Raw genomic sequence first — 13,920 nt, 5'->3', positions numbered from 1 at the left:
TAGCTTATGCTTCCACCCCACTACAGAACACACATGCATGCACGCACATGCACACACACACACACACACACACACACACACACACACACACACACACTGTCTCTCAGCTTCAGGACATCCCCCAGTAGTCACTGGATGGATAACCAGCAAATTCTTTAGCTCAAAGGGCAGCTAAATCAGAGCAAAGAGGCCAGCATCTAAATGTCTCTAATGTGTCTGAAAATCATGCTGGCAAAAAGTCACCTTCATGGCAGGTGATTTGGGGCTAACAGAAAAGCCTCAATGAGTACAAGCAGCTGGGTAGTGACAACCAAACCAGAAAGTTTCTCCAGGGCCTAAGAACAGATATCTTCTGGCTCCTCATCCTGCAAGCAATTTAATATCTGAGCTTTGCCACTTCCTTCACTTGGTTATCCTCTGCCATTTCACAGTCATTTCTTTTGGGATCACTTCTCCGAGGACTGTAGTCTGCACCCTGCCCACCTGCCCCTCAGTTATCCATCTATTATTCCCTCCCTGAAATTCCACCTCCCACGTGCAGACCCACAGCCCCAGCCAGAGGATCATGTCTGTATTCTGCAGCCAGTTGCTCTCCTTGGCACTGGTGCCAGCAAGACTGGCTTTAAGATGGAATGTGCCTGCTGCCCATGGCCACTTGCACAAGCAGCAGGGGAAAGGACAGAGGCTGTGCTTCTTGCTTGGTCCTGCAGGAAGGGGCCTATGTGGTTACGTAAGGAAGAAAGAATAGACTGTCAAGACAATCACTCTGTAGCTGATTACAGAAAGAAAAAGAAGCGGCACTCTCTTTTCTAGGTATTCAATTCCACAAATGTTTATTAAACTCCCACTGCACTATACACAGAAGAAGATAAAAGATCATTAACGTGGTTTTTATCCTCAAAAATTTTCCACTTTAGTACTGGAAATAAGATAAGAACAGACTTGGGTAGGTTTCTATAAAAACGGCTTTGGGGCAGTGTCTGACCTCCTCCAACCCCACAAGGGGAAAGGTGAACTAAGGTCAACAGCCCAAGGCTGATTCCTATGAGGTAGAGGCCAGATAAGCCTCCTCCCTCCACCATCTCTACCAATTCTGACACCAACTGTCCCTCCCACAGCACTCTCTACTGGGTTCGATAATGCATTGCAATGGCCACACAGAACTCACAGATCATACTCACAATTATGGGGTTTATTAGGGAAGCAGCAGTTACAATTCAGACTCAAGGACACTCAGGATATAGTTCTTCCATGAGGACAGCCTCTCCCCAGCTGTGCTCATAGGCATGCCTCTCCCTGGCCCTCAGTCTCTGCCCAAAGGCACTCAGCTTTCTCTCTCCATTGGCTGGGAAACCCACTGCACCGTCTCCTGCTACCCGGTCTCTCCTGCTGGTCTCTCCTTCCTTTGTGGTGGTGAGCTCCTCCTCTCTGCTCTGGAACTGGCTCTCTTTTAAGGCAAAATTGACCAATCCCCTCAGTGGGCCACAATTACCCTATCGCACAATCACCTGGGTGGGAGTACAAGACTGTGGCTAGAAAGGCCACATACAAAAGTAATTAATCCGCCACAGTTTCATAAATGAAGAACAAATAAAATGCTACTGAGGCTAAAAAGGGAGGGGAGAATCTCATCTTATTAGAAAAGGAGTGATCAGGAAAGGCTGTGGGAAGAGGTGGAATTTGGGTGGGCGGCCCTGATGGAGGGAGAACGATTTTACAGGTAGACATGGGGAGGAGGGGAGGAGATGGTCGGGAGATAGTTTAGCTAGAAGGAACATGAACTAGAAGGTACAGAGCAATGCTGTCCATAGAACTTTCAGCAATGATGGAAATGTTCTCTACCTACACTGTCTAATACGGTTGCCACTAGCTACATGTGGTTACTGAGCCCTTGAAATATAGTGAGTATGATTAAGGAACTGGACTTGTCAAGTTAAAGTAGCCAGAAGTGGCTAGTGGCTACCATACTGGACAGCAACCAAGTAGAGAAATGTGCAAGAGGAGTAGCAGGTGGAGTAATTAGGCCTGAATATTAGGAATGAAAAAGAAATGGTGGAAAAGTCAGCTGGGGCCCTATTTATAGGGGTCTGGGATATAGCTGAGGAACTTGATTTGGTAGGCAAAGGGAAGCCCTGAAGGTTTTTTGAGCTGAGAATAAAATGACTAGAGCTGTCCTTTAAAAATTACCTGATAGCAATAGGTATTTAGTATGTGTTACAAGCTGAACTGCATGAAGGCACTGAAGTGCAGAGAGAGATGAGGTGGGAGGACTGGGTAAGAAGCTGTTAGAGTCAGCCAGGTGGGAAGTACTTAGGGTCCAAACTAGCATAGGGACACAAGATAAGCTGACTGCTGGACATGAGAATTTTAAGGCACCAGAAGTATACTCAGGAGAGGATGACAACCGGGCTGCCGGAAACACATATTTGAAGTTCAGGAGAGGGATTCAGGTTACACATACAGACTGGGAATCATTTATCTGCACACATATAACAGGTGAAGTCGAAGGAATAGCTGAAAGAGCAGACAGAAAATTTTGAATACAGAACTGCAGGAAGATCCATCTTCAAGGGCTTGGAGGATGACAAGAAATAAAGAGTTTACATAAGCAGAAGAAAAACACGGGCAATGTCATGTCACAGGCAATAAGGGAGAAGAGAATTCCATGTAGGTATTTAACAGTGGCAAATGCTGTAGCGAGATTCAAGAAAAAGAAGACAAACCATATAGTGGCTAGCAACCTTCAAGAGAGTTTGGGGCAGTGATGAGGGCAGGCTCTACACTACAAAGGGTGAATGACAGGGCAGATCATAAGGAAGAAAAGAAGCCAGACTCAATGTCTCTTTCCAGAAGGTCCATTGGTTAGGACTCCCTGAGCACCCACTCTTTGTAGGTGGAGTGTCCAAAGCTGGGGTAAATGTGGACTCTGCTCCCTTGAGCTATGGTCCAGAGTAGACAGACAAGTAAATGGCAATTACAGTCCTGTCGGATAAATGCTGTGACTGGGGACACAGAGTGGGCTCTGGCAGCACACAGCAAGGCATGGAGGATCAGAGAAAGCCCCCCACACCACCCCAGGAAGTAGCACTGAAGCAAAGACCTGAAGGACACAAGTTAGCCAGGCAAAATGAAGGGGATGGGAAGGATGTTCCAGGCAAGGGAAGGGAATACCATGGCACATTGAAGTAAGTTTTGTTCAGCTGAAGCAAAAAGAACAAGGTCATGAGCAAACAGAACTCACAGACAGAAGAGGTACAGAGGCATCAGATCATGCAGGACTTGTAAGTGCATTAAGGAGTGTGATCTTAAACCTAAGAGCAAACGGGAGTCACTGTGCTTCAGCTTGCAAACATTATACAAAGTGAAAGAAGCCAGTCATAAAAGACCACATATTGTACTATTCCATTTATGTGAAATGTCCAGAAAAAGTAAGTCTATAGAGGAAGAAGGTAGATTCTTGGTTGCCTAGGGCAGGGAAGAGGGAGCATGGGGTGAATGCTAAAGGGTATGGGATTTCTTTTGGGCATGACGAAAATGTTCTAAAATGGCTTATGGTGATGGATGCTGCCTTAAGCGGTTGTAGAGGCTGGCAAGTCCCAAGTCCATGAGTCAGGCATCAGGCTGGAGGCTTCTCCTGACTCACATAGCTGCAGGGGCTGACGAACCCAAGACTAGCATGTCAGACAGTAGGCTACTGGCTCACAGGCTGCAGAGGCTAATGAATCCCAAGACTGGTAGGAAAGATGGCAGGCTGCTGGCTCACAGGCTGTGGAGGCTGACAAATCCCAAGACTGGCAGGCAAGATGGCTGGCAGCTGGCTCAAGTCCTAAGAACTAGAGGTCAGATGATGATGAGCGAAATGCAGGATCCAGAGCAAGCAAGTGAGCTTTGCCAGAAATCCATATATACACTGGATGCAGGCCACACCCCGAGGAAATTCCCCTTAAAACTGATTGGCTAATCATATCAGATCACATCATGGAAGATGACTACATCATTACATAACCGACAAACGAAGGAGAATCATGGCCCAGCCAAGTTGACACATAACCTTAACCATCACAGATATACAACTCCGTGAATACACTAAAAGCCACTGAATGGCACACTTTAAGTGGGTGAATTGTTTGGTATGTGAATTATATCTTAATAAAGCTGGTACCCAAAAAAAAGCAGTTTTTTTTTTTTTAAAGGGAGTTGTTGAAGTATTTTAGGCATGGGAAAAACATACGGTCAGATTTACATTTTCCAGATTACACTCACTACAGTGTACTGAATGGACTGCAGTAGGGACAAGACTAGAGGCAGGAAACCAGTTAGGAGGCCAAAGCCTCAATCTAAGTGTATTTGTGAAGGGAAGAAAGGCAACAGAGCAGTAGCTTGAGTAGGTACTGGGGCTGAAGGCAGGATATTAAGGTAGAGGAGGCGTGAGCACACTTGAGGACAAAGGGGAGGTAATGAAAATACAAGAGCCCAGAGAAAACCCATCAAGTAAGGTCCCCAAAGAGGGAGGAGGGCTGGGATCAAGAGTATAGCAGGACAAGTTGATACATGAGACTAAATGGGCAGCTTCTGTCCGGAGGTGAGATGAGAAGGCAAAGAGGGTTAGAAGTTGGTTGAATAGACATGGGGAATCAGGGATGGAAAGGACAAGTATGCTGTCACAGTATAGGGAGAGCAATTAGGGTCACATAACAATGTATGTATAAATTTTTGTATGAGACACTAACTTGAAATGTAAACTTCCACTTAAACTAACAATAAACAAACAAAAAAAGAGTACAGCAGGAGACGTGAGTCTGGTGATAAGGAAGGATTCTACATTCGTTGAGACAGAAATGGTAGGGGGCACTGTGAAGCTACATAAATACAGGACTTGGAAGTGGGAAAGAGGGTAACCAAGGAAACTCATGTAGGATGGCCTCAATTTTCTCAGGAAGTAAAAGGCAGGGTCCTGGGAGAGTTGTGGACTAGTCTCTGTGGTGAATGTGTTAGGGAATTCACGAGATGAATAAAAGGATTATAAAGCAGCAGTGAAGGCCCAGCGGAGGCTAAATAGTGTAAAATTTTAGTGAATCCAGGCAGCAGGCACTGTTAGGTGATAGGTTATAAAATATATATATTTTTTTTAATCTTTCCGGGACCCTTTAGCAGAAGTAGTGAGTGGACAGTGGGGCTGCTAGGGTAAGGACTGGCAAGATGGAAAGAGCTGAAAGTCAGAGGAGTGAGGGAATTGAGAGGTACATGAAAAAGCTCACCATATGAGCGAGCCCTGGCTGAGCAGGTTGGAAGCCAAGGCCAGGATGGGTTTGATGAATGAGAAGAACCAAGAAAGTCCAAGAGACCGTTAGCAAGCGCAGGCGGAGACCCAATAAGAGAAGTCTGAGAAATCCAAGCCAGCAAGGATGAGCACAGAATTTCAGCTGGAATTCCTGATTTCTAACTCTTATTGGATCTATTCATAGTAGAGTTTTCTATAGGTCATTTTTTTCTCTGAAAAATAGGCAAGAAAATTTGTATATGCCAAATACCTTGAGATGCTAAGACCACAGGGGACAGAAGGGAGAACAGTCTACACCAAAAGAGAACATCATCCAACTTATTTAGGTATGTCAGGCTAGACTGCAGTAAAAGTTCCTTCTAACTCTAAAATTCTGTGACCACTAAATATAATGCTTTCTACTTCCACAAAGATTACACCCTTGAAAACCCTATGGGGCAGTTCTACTCTGTCCTATGGGGTCGCTATTAGTCGGAATTGACTTGATGGCAATGGGAAGTATAATCCTAGAGAAAGGGAACAGATAAAAAAGGGGTTGTACTTTACTGGAACCACCTGTTCAGTATGCCTGCTTATTCGACTACGCTATAACTTTGTGAGGAGCAATCACGTCTGTCTTCAGCACCAACCACAGTGGCTGGCACAGAGCAGGCTCTCAACATCTATTTACTGAATAAACAAAAGAATAAAGAATGGTAAAGTCAACTTTCTGACCGACCAAAAGAGACTGTTCTCCCTGGATACATATCCCTTCAATTTAAAAGAACTGTAAGCCTCAAAGGAGAAGTTAGAATTCAGTCATCCAGGGCAAGGACAGCAACGACTAGACTGAGGTAAGTATTTGCTCTGGCTCAGGGGCTCTTTCTGTCAGTTCTCTCGTGTTCACACACACCACATTGCAGGAGACCAATCAGCCAACATTAACCTTCCCTATTGGACTTAGTATCTTTAGAGAGCTAAATTAAGCAACTAAACAAATCCTTCCCCTTTAAAGAAAAAAAAAAAAAATCTGGAGAAGGAATACCTTTCCTCATCTTCTCAGCAATCTTCTCACCTGACAAGGGGCTTTTAAACGACTAGAAAAATCAAATACGTCAGAGGCAAATGCTTTTCTGCCTCCAGAGGGTAAAAGACCCTGACTTTCTGCTCAGGCTCCTGAAATGACAACTACCTGAAGCCCCACCTGCCTAGAAACATTTAATTGAAGGAAGCCTCTGTGAGCTTTTCTTCCACTGCAGGTGGGTCCCTGAGGACAGGATCTGAGCCAGCCCAAGGGGGAGTGATGCAATACCTCTCCTCCCACCATGAACTTCATTCACAGCCAGGCCCTCAGAGTCCTGCTGGGGTGGGGACTAATGAGTTCCTTTGGCTGATTTCATCTAAACTGTAGCCACAAGCAGGGGAAGAGACATTCCCTTCAGTGACCATCTCCACAGCGGAAACTATTCTTTCATTTCTCATCCATTTAATCTCTCTCTCTCTCACACACATGGTAATACACATCCGTTATTCTTAAATCTTGGAAAAGGTATTTGTTTCTCTGAGTGTTTATCTAGAGCTTCAAGGATCACACTGTTAACTGACTGAAGTTTAATTTCTCCATTGAGGTTTATGATTCTTTTAAATTGAAGGGAGAAATATTCACGGAGAACAGTCTCTGTACCAAGAGCCTTACCATTCTTAATTCATCTCTATTCAAAAATGTTCTGCTTAGGGGGTTAAAAAAAGAGAAGCTAGAGATCTTCCCCCTTTCCTTCCTGAACAACTCAGCCCTAACAGTCATTTGTTTTGGTGGAGCAGAACAGGATCAGCTCTGCGGAGGGGCGAGGGGAGGCAGAGCTCAAGTGAACGAAGAGGGCGGCTGTGCAGAGGAGGGGGACGGGAGCTTGGAACACACAGGAAGACAGATCAAATAATATATTAAAAATATGGGGAAAGTCAGGTTTCCACTGTTGGAGCAGGAGCTTTCACATGCATATGCACCGGGTAGCAATGTAAATTGTATTTCTTATGATGGGTGAGCCAACTGGTCTCACCTTCAGGATGTGCTTCCACATAATTCCTTCCAACCTTATCTCATGCCCTCACTGAGTGCCAACCACATTGCCTTCTTTGACTTTCTGGAAAGCTCCTTCCTTTTCAGCCTCAGGGCATTAGCACGCACCCTCTGCGTGGAATAGGCCCAGCACCACTTAAACTGGGTACGTAAGTAATAAGTCACTTGAGAGAGGGTGGGAGGAAAGAAGAACTTAATTGTAAGTTCCTTGGAAAGCACAGCAACATGAAGGAATAAAGCTTCTAACTGCTCGAGATTTGAGAAACTCTAAAATAAAATAATACATAGAGGAAATGGCACAAAACAATGGAGCCACACAGGCACCCGCGTGAGAGCTGCTTTGAGTGCTTTAACTCAGTATTTTGGCTTCAGAGCCATCATCTACGCTTAACCTCCAGAGCTCTATTAGCACAGGGACATTAACAAGATTTCTCACTTCTGAGGAGCACCAGGCCACTTTTTCCCAAGAGAAAGTAAGTTTAAAATTATATGAGTGTATGTGTATGTGTAGTTCATGCATTTCAGATTTCCTACTAAAGCAAATGCAACAAATAAAGTAACAAATGGAAAAAGGTAAATTCATAAGGGTATAGAACAGTGAGAATAACTAACCATAAGAAAGGAAAAATTAACTTTAGTGGAAAGCAGGGTGTTGATAAACAAAGCTGTTTAAAAGCATGATCACCTGTTGCCGTTGCTGTCAAGTCGATTCCGACTCATAGTGACCCTATAGGACAGAGTAGAACTACCCCCTAGAGTTTCCAAGGAGTGGTTGGTGGATTCGAACTGCTGACCTTTTGGTTAGCAGCCTTAGCTCTTAACTACTGCACCACCAGGGCCCCAAAAACATGATTAGAAAGATGTATATTTCATAGTCTTAGGATGAGAGGACAATCATTCCTGGGATGGGGAATAATTGTAAATGCACCAACATTCAGCTTCAGCCTTTAATTTCAGCCAAAATCTGCAATTCAGCTTTGGCCTCGGGAGGCTGAGCAGGCAAATGCCTACGTCAGCATCATTCCTGGCATCCCTGGACCTGTGCGCATGGTCACCAGTCCCGGGGGATGTGTGATCCCAACACAGCTAGTCAGCAAAATGACCTCAGAGACACAAACAAGCCATGTCGTCCAGAGTTACTGCTAATATCTGAATATTCACTGCAGCTAATGGTTAAGGTTTTCTTCTTGTAGTCTAATGTCAGGCTTTCAAAATCTGGCTGCTAAAATGTTAAATATTGACATTATGACAATAGTTTAAAATTCTGATACATTTTCAGACTTAAATCCTGGAAGTTCATTCTATGACAGTGATGTTTGGAATCAGTCTTATATTGATAAATTGATTTTAACACTCAACCATTCAGCTAAAATGTGAATACCTGATGTTAATTAGCAACCTTTAAAATACCCATTTTCATAGGCAACAACGATAAAATGAGAAATGTCAGATTCCTGAAACAAAACCAAAGCCCTGATATCTATTCTATTTCCCCAAGAGGAACGTTTTTTGTTTTCCACCCACACTTGACTCAAGACCCATGAATCAGGGGATTTTATTTTACTCCTTATGCCCCCCCACCCTGCTACCCCCCTAACAAAAACAACTTTTTCCCAGACTATAACCTCTCATTCTCCCTCATACCTCAGAGAGAATAAAGAAAAGTCAAGAAAGAAAGAAAGAAAAGAAAAGCCCAAAGGTCTATTCTGATAGTGTGTAAAAAAAAAGATACTAAATGATCAAAGGTCCCTCATGTTGGAACTCGTGTTGAAAATAAAGGACACAAGTCCATGGAGACCCAGACAGTAGCCGGTGACTCAGACCCCGATCAGGTGAGTCATCTGGGGGTGCGACTGCTGGCAGTGGAGGTGGAAGCAGGAACCACCATGGGTGCTGATGCTGTTCTATCCAAGAGAGCTCATTCTCCGTGAGCGTTTTAAACTAACAGTGTCATCTGCTAATCTCCAGCTGTGGCTCAAGACAAGAGGAATAATTAATTTTATTGCAGCTCTGAGCTTTGGGTTAATGCAGAAGTTTAGTTTAGCAATTTGGGGAAACACTTCTCGTCAGTTGGTATTTTCTTTCTTTCCTGGGAGGGAGGATGAAAATAACCTTCCCACCCTGTCTTTCCCTATAAGCACTTGCCTTTTCCAATTGTTTTCTGCCTTGGCTGATTAGAATTTTCTGATAGAAATGGTTTTTTAAGGAAAGGGTGGGGAAAAAAAAGATATAAAGTTCTCTAAGACTGGACTCATTTTTAATGTTCTGGTAAGTAAGTACAAGTACCCTGGAGACTGGCTTGCCAGGATTTAGGCTGTTAGAAAGTCCCATGAAGTCAGAGACAGGATAAAGGTGGTTAGGGGCTGGACTTCAGACCCCTCAGCTTTCCATCCAGAGTGAATCAGTCAACTGCTTAAATATACTTTGTTCAGAGACTGTCAAGGAAAAGTCACTAAATCATAATCATTAAAAGAAAATGATGATCATACAAAGTTTTGGACTACTGATCAGTTCTCATGGCTGGAGGCCGGGGCAAATCATCCAACAGGCAAGGTAAGCATCAGATCATCTTTGATGTGCTGAAACTCATGTGAAATTGTTCACTACAGATTAGTAAATAAGCACAAGTAAGCCTGTGCTTACCTTGCTTACTAGGTCATCTGCCCCTGTCAGGGAATGTAAATTTAAAAAGAGGCTTTGATTCTGTAGGAAGGTGCTGTGGGGTTGGAAAAGAGACAGATGTTAGCCATACCTAGGAAGAGAATCTTTGATATGGTGAAAAATGTGAAATTGTTCACTACAGATGACCTGGTAGGCAAGGTGAGCACCGTGCTTGCCTTGCCTATTAGATAATCCACCCCTGGCTGAAGGTATAACACAGGATAGTGTCTGAGAGACAATCTGTAACTAGAAGAGAAATGCTCATAAAGGAATGGAATAACCTTATGAAATTTTAGTGTGGTACATTACAAAATACTGGAAAAAAAGGGAATATAAAAGTTCAAATTAAATAATAAGTTTCTGCTTATAATCCCTTTTATGGAATTCCTGACCTTACAGGGTTTAACAGACTTCAACTTGCTAAGATCCAAGGAAAATAAAAGGCCTTATATTTCTCACTTGAAATTTCATCCTTGGGATCTTCTACACTTTCACCAACAAGGACCATGTTGCTGGTAGAAGCTTAAACTTCTCACATTTTCCCAGTCAAATAATAACTGATGTCAAAGGAATCCAATACTTTGTCATACCCCAGGACTCTATTTCAAAAGCACAATGAGAAAAAGAAAAGCATGAGAGTTCTGCATCTGAACACCAGAACAGCCAGCCACAATTAAGCAACAAAACCATGAACTTTCTTCCTTCCTTGCCCCATCTTCAGCCCTCAGAGTTCAGGCCAAGAGCATCCTGGTGTAGCATCTGATTGCTCAGTTCAAGTGGAGAATCTCCTCTGAACAGTATTCTAACAGAGGAAGGCATCTGAATCACAGCATATCCAGGGAGCAGTCTCACAGCTTATGGCTGGATAAGCTCAAGAAGGAAAGAACCTCTCACAGGAGGTGGTGCTCTCCCCATCAGTAACCAGTGGCCGCTGAGTTGACTCTGACTCATGACGAATCACGTGACCCCTCAAACTCCAATCCACAGCTTACCTTGGTACAAGGTGGTTGAACTTGTAAGAACTGAAGACCTCTTGGATCTTTTCTTCCACCTTTGCCTAGTAAGGATGCAGGAGATGGGAGAGAGAAAACAAATACAGATGAGACTTCTATCAACTTTATCCTCCTATTATTGCCACAAACGCCTACTGGCTGGAGTTGCATGGCGTGGTTGTATACTTCATAGTGCTACAAGGCTGTAGGGTGACAGGCTTAGGACAAGGAGTGAGAGAGAATGCCCTGTTACATTTGGCATCATAATCAACTTCTCCAATAACCTAATCCATAATACCCAAACTAATGGCAATTTTGGAATTGGACTCCCTGGTCCAGTAACTCAGGGAATAGATGAAGAGAAATACATTTTCCTTGCAAGATTTTTTCTTGCCTGCTCTTTGAAGTTGTTTGGTGTTCATTAACTGGCTGCCCTCAAATACACAATTAATTCCTGCCAAGGGTCGTACTTCTTATCGTCATATTGAACAGTTTAAATAAAAGTATTAAACGCCCTAAGGAATTTATAAGAACATCAATCACCGAAAACCAAAGGGATAGCAAATCTGGGCATTGGTCCAATGTCACATGCAGGACTCCACAGTCTCATAAAGCAAAGGGTCTTAGAAGGTTGGGTTACAAAACACACCAGATCGCCTGTCCTTTCTGAAGATCACACCATATGGTGGTCTTACAGTGCAGCCTCAGGAAGGAAAAGAATACTAATGAGGGTGGGGCTAGTTAACAGGATACAGGTGGTTTTCACCTTCATTAGAATCCCTGCTCTCTGTAGTGAGGCATGCTCTTGCTAGGATTTCAAGATACATAATAACTGCCTCCCTAGGAAATTTCAAAAACTTGTCATTTATTTCTGGAACATCCATTGAGTTAGAGCTTTTAGTCCCTTTGACAAGTTTGAAAGAATTACTTGTGATGAGAGGTGAGCAGTGATGTGAAATCATCTAAAATGACAGCCAATTTAAAATTTATCTAAATTTGGTTTTAGGATATGCTGTAGTATTTGTCTTTAAACATGAGTTTGAGGAATGATCTGGCTAAGAATTTACAATATTTCAAAAAACAGACTGAAGTCACCGTGAGAACTTGACTCAAGAGGAATCAGAAAGTTGTTCCAGATCCCTCATAATTCTTTTTCCATTCCAGAAACTCATACGGGACTAATAGGAAGCACCAGCCTAAATGGAACAAAGGCTGCATTTCTTAGTCATGCCTTCCTTAGCTGTAAGAGAAACAGGATAGAAAAATATACAAGAAACATATGTCACTAAGGACATTAAATAAAGATTTGCCTAGGATATACTGTTATAGCTAAGTGAATTGATGAATTCTGAAAGAAACAAAACTAAGTGGGAGAAAAACTCACTTCGTTTACCCAAATACGAGCCTACTTAAATCCCTATGACTTCATAGCTAAAAATGAGCCCATCTCCTCCTTAGCATTCTGATACTTAGACCCCTAGGGAGAAAAGGTTCCAGTCAAGAACTCCTTAATGAGAAGTCTCACCTTCAGCTCCCACTTGGGCAACATAAGCAGCCAAGTAGTAGATGAAGAAAACAGCAATTTATTTCTAAACTAAGATATCCAACAGAGATATGTCATACCATAATGTGGAAAATGCTTAAAATATTCCCAATGTACTGACATTTCTCTTTGGATTTCATCATCATCTTTAGAATGAACAAGCGATATTCCAATACAGTTAGTAACTGACTCATATCTGGAAACGCAAGTTATGAATTCTAATAAATACCTGAGTATTACAGGTCAGCTGCTCATGATAATGGACCAGTAAGAATTCACTTAGTCAAAAGACTTTTACCTGATATCAAAAAATAGTTTGTGTTACAAGCATAGGAATGTTTCCAATACATTCTGTGAATGAGAAAAAAATGTAAAGTTTCTCCTATTCAAGTACATTAAGTCAAAAGTGTTTTCCATATTATCTCAGTACACTTTGTTTTCCAAAGGCAACAAAGTTCCCAATACATTGTGTGAAAAAAAAAAGAAAAAAAATTCACTTTATTTTCTCTTAAGACTTAGTGTGTATACTTAATAGCTTTATTGAGATAAAATTCACAGACCATATAACTCATCCATTTAAAGTGTATGATTCCCATCTCAATCGACACAGAAAAGGCATTTGAAAAAGTCCAACACCTCATTCCTGATAAAAACTCTCAATAAAATAGGTATACAAGGGAAATTTCTCAACATAATAAAGAACATCTATGCAAAACCAACAGCCAACATCATACTTAATAGAGACAGGCTGAAAATATTCCCCTTGAGAACAGGAACAAGAGAAGGATGCCCTTTATCACCACTCCTATTCAACACTGTGCTGGAAGTCCTAGCTAGAGCAATAAGGCAAGAAAAAGAAATAAAGGGCATCCATACTGGTAATGAAGAAGTTAAACTGTCTCTATTTGAGGATGATATGATACTACACATAGAAAACCCTAAAGACTCCACGAGAAAACTACTGGAACTAATAGAAAGAGTCAGTAGAGTGGCAGGACACAAGATAAACATACAAAAATTAATTGGATTCCTATGCACCAATAAAGAGAATGATGAAAAGGAAATCAGGAAAACAATACCATTTATAAAAGCCCCTAAAAAAATAAAATACTTAGGAATAAATCTAACCAGGGATGTAAAAGACCTATACAAAGACAATGACAAAACACTACTGCAAGAAACCCAAAGAGATCTACATGAATGGAAAAACATACATGCTCATGGATAGGCAGACTCAACATTGTGAAAATGACAATTCTACCCAAAGCAAGTTACAAATACAATGCAATCCCGATCCAAATACCAACGACATTCTTCAAAAAGACGGAGAAACTAATCATTAACTTTATATAGAAAGGAAAGAAGCCCCGAATAAGTAAAACACCAC

At 42.3% G+C, this 13,920-nt stretch overlaps 1 protein-coding gene across 1 annotated transcript in view; it reads right to left on the bottom strand.

Annotated features, from left to right (window-relative positions):
- The window catches only part of FNTB (farnesyltransferase, CAAX box, beta), a 164,923-nt gene that overhangs the window by 42,526 nt on the left and 108,477 nt on the right, over positions 1-13,920 (bottom strand). The window contains exon 4 of the mRNA XM_004391372.3: positions 10,991-11,055. Within this exon, the coding sequence (XP_004391429.2) occupies positions 10,991-11,055 (65 nt within the window). The remainder of the gene's footprint in view (positions 1-10,990; positions 11,056-13,920) is intronic.

Source organism: Trichechus manatus, unplaced genomic scaffold (genome assembly GCF_000243295.1).
Source record: "Trichechus manatus latirostris isolate Lorelei unplaced genomic scaffold, TriManLat1.0 scaffold00010, whole genome shotgun sequence".
NCBI lineage: Eukaryota > Metazoa > Chordata > Mammalia > Sirenia > Trichechidae > Trichechus > Trichechus manatus.
The sequence above is the reverse complement of the archived record's forward strand: the minus strand, read 5'-3'. Positions and strand labels throughout refer to the sequence as shown.